Source organism: Indicator indicator, chromosome 33 (assembly GCF_027791375.1).
Source record: "Indicator indicator isolate 239-I01 chromosome 33, UM_Iind_1.1, whole genome shotgun sequence".
NCBI lineage: Eukaryota > Metazoa > Chordata > Aves > Piciformes > Indicatoridae > Indicator > Indicator indicator.
This window is the reverse complement of record NC_072042.1, coordinates 8,117,437-8,120,074: the sequence shown is the minus strand read 5'-3', so window position 1 is coordinate 8,120,074 and position 2,638 is coordinate 8,117,437. Positions and strand designations below refer to the sequence as shown.

The window sequence follows — 2,638 nt, the reverse complement described above, 5'->3', positions numbered from 1 at the left end:
CGGGCAGCACCGGGCCGCGCTCCAATGGGCGGCGGGGGGCCGGGCCGGGCTGCCCGCCCCTGCCCGCGGCCCTTTAAGTACCGGGAACGCGAGGGGCAACCCAGGGTGAGTGGGGTTGAGCAAAGTGAGTGGCGCTGCTGGCCGTGGAGCCGCTGCCCGCCGGAGCTTCGGATCGGTGCGTACTCGCTCGGGCACAGCCCGGACCCCCGGGGCGGTCGCGGGGCGCCCGCGCAGAAGCCTCCTCGGAGCGTTCGGCTCCGAGCTTTGTGCGCCGGCAGCGAGCGGGCAGCAGCCCAGCTTTGGTGGAGAGCGCAGCGCGGCGCCCTGCTCCCAGCGTGAAGCAGGCGGCGGCTTCTGCGGGGTCCTCGGTCGGAGCCGGCAAGGACGGGAGTGAGAAACGGCGCCGTCCCCGGCAGCCCTGCCCTGAGCCGTGTGTCGCCGTGCAGGGGCCTGGAGCCATGGCCGAGCACATGATGATGTCCATGAGCCACGGTGGCACCGGGCTGCAGAGCTACCGCATGGGAGTGAGCGGGCTGCAGGGACCCCCGCAGCACGGGCAGCATGTGCTGAGGACGCTGCCTGCCGCCGGCCAGATGATGCCCTACGGAGGGGCTGGCATGGACGGTGCGATGAGGCCGAGACCCAACCTCAGCGCACAGATGGGACACCACCAGATGCAGAACGCGATGATGTTCAGCGGCCCCGGGCAGCAGCAGTACATGGGGCCGGTGGGCACCCAGCAGCTAATGGCCAGCATGCACCTACAAAAACTCAACACCCAGTACCAGGGGCACCCACTAGGCATGAGCAATGGGCCCATGGGAGCTGGAGCCCAGCAGTACAGAGTGGGACCCAACCAGCACCCAGGCATGCAGCACATGCCCTCACCGGCACTCAACTTGAACATTATGGACACTGATCTCATAGATGAGGAGGTCTTGACATCCCTTGTGCTGGAACTGGGGCTGGACCGGATTCAGGAGCTGCCAGAGCTATTCTTAGGACAGAACGAGTTTGACTTAATTTCAGACTTTGTTAGCAAACAGCAACCCAGTGCCATCAGCTGTTGAGGGGCTTTGAGCTCCTCCTTGCGTCTTGGTGGTTTTGAGTTTGTTTCCAACTTCCTTCTCCACCTACCATCCTCCTCCCTTCCCCTGCTTTGCCCTGTCCTGGATTCCTGACCTCCCCCAAAGACAATCATCGGACACTGGTTTGCAATGGATTGCTTTTCTCTTCCGTGTGGCTGTTCTGTGCGGGAGCTCCCGGGCAGGGTATGAGTACCCCGGACAGAGAGCAGATCAAGAGCTCTTGCCGTAGAGCTGCCTCTAAAGGGCACTAACAGGATTTCTGGCTTAAGCAGGAATAATGGATTTATGACTTTCTACAAGCAGGCTTGGGGAGCAGGAAGCCAGGGGCAGCTGGCAGCCCTGCCAGTAGCTGGATTTGCTCAAGAATTCTGTGTGGGCAGTGAAGTTAAAGCATCCCCCGAGAGGGGATTCTCCCTGGTGCACGGTTTGAACCCTTGCAGACGTGGGTGGGGTTGGATACTTGTTGGGACCTTTTTACTCTGACAGTAACTAGGTCTGGGGTCTGGTGCGTTCAGCTGAGAAGGGGCAGCTCTCCAGCAGGCTGCTCTGTTTGAACTGGCTGAGCAAAATAAAGCCTGGAGCAGGGTGTGCTGCTGGGCCTGAGTGCTCTCTGTGGAACTTCAGCTCTCCAACCTGTACAGCAAATCAACTGTAACAATTTACAAAGTGTTTTGAGTTTCATTCGAGCATAAAGCTTAAAGCTGCAGTCTAGCTCCACTTTTCTTCCCCTCTCTGAAACCAAATAAAGACCATGGAACTGTATATTCCAGATCAAATCTTATTTATTTTCCTAGGATTATTTATTGGCAAGGGCTCCTTTTGTTATTTGGCTTTGGCACTGCTGGGAAGGATGCATGGAGAATACTGCAGCTTTAAGATGCTGGCTTCAGTGGGAAAAGAGGGGAAAAAAATCAAGGCTGGGATGGTTTTCAAGCTGTTCTGCAGACAGCCACTCCAGCCCAAGAGCTTTCTGCTGAAGGCACAGGGCTGTAAATCCAACACCTTCCTGAACATGATAACGGTGACTCGATTTCTAACTCCCTTACTCGGAGAAGGTTAAATGTAAAAGCTCAAGGGGTTTTGTTTCCTCTGCTGTCTCTTGTTTCCAGGCTCTGTGGAAAGCTCCTGGTAACTCCTAGCTCCTGCTGCCCCCTGCTGCTGCCAGCTCCTGGCAGCTGCCACTCAACAACCCGGCGAGAATGTACAGATGGATTTGCAAATAAAAGCTGAAATCTCTCTCCAGTGTGCATTTGTTTGGTGCTGGGTGCTGGGCTCTGGCTCAGGCGCAGTGGTGAGCACAAGGGAGAAGGTTTTTCTGCTCCTGGGCTGTGGGCCCAGGCCCCAGTGATGCCCACCTGACACTGGAGTTGGCAGGGCTGTGTTTGTTGCTTAATGCTTGGACTCAGTCAGTCCTTACTTGTGGCTGGGAGGATGAGGTGCTCCTTCCTAACATGGCTGCTGCCTGAGCCCTGCTGCTGCCTGACCCAAGGCACTCAAACTCCTTTCAGCCCAAGTGCAGCTCTGCTGGCTGGGTTACAGCTCTGCCAAGA

At 57.4% G+C, this 2,638-nt stretch overlaps 1 protein-coding gene across 1 annotated transcript; it reads left to right on the top strand.

Moving 5' to 3' along the window:
• Positions 1 to 458: 458 nt before the first annotated feature.
• Positions 459 to 2,308, top strand: LOC128977728 (cbp/p300-interacting transactivator 3). The gene has a single exon (XM_054395382.1). The coding sequence runs from the start codon at positions 459 to 461 to the stop codon at positions 1,068 to 1,070; it is 612 nt and encodes a 203-aa protein (XP_054251357.1). The 3' UTR covers positions 1,071 to 2,308.
• The last annotated feature ends 330 nt before the right edge of the window (positions 2,309 to 2,638 follow it).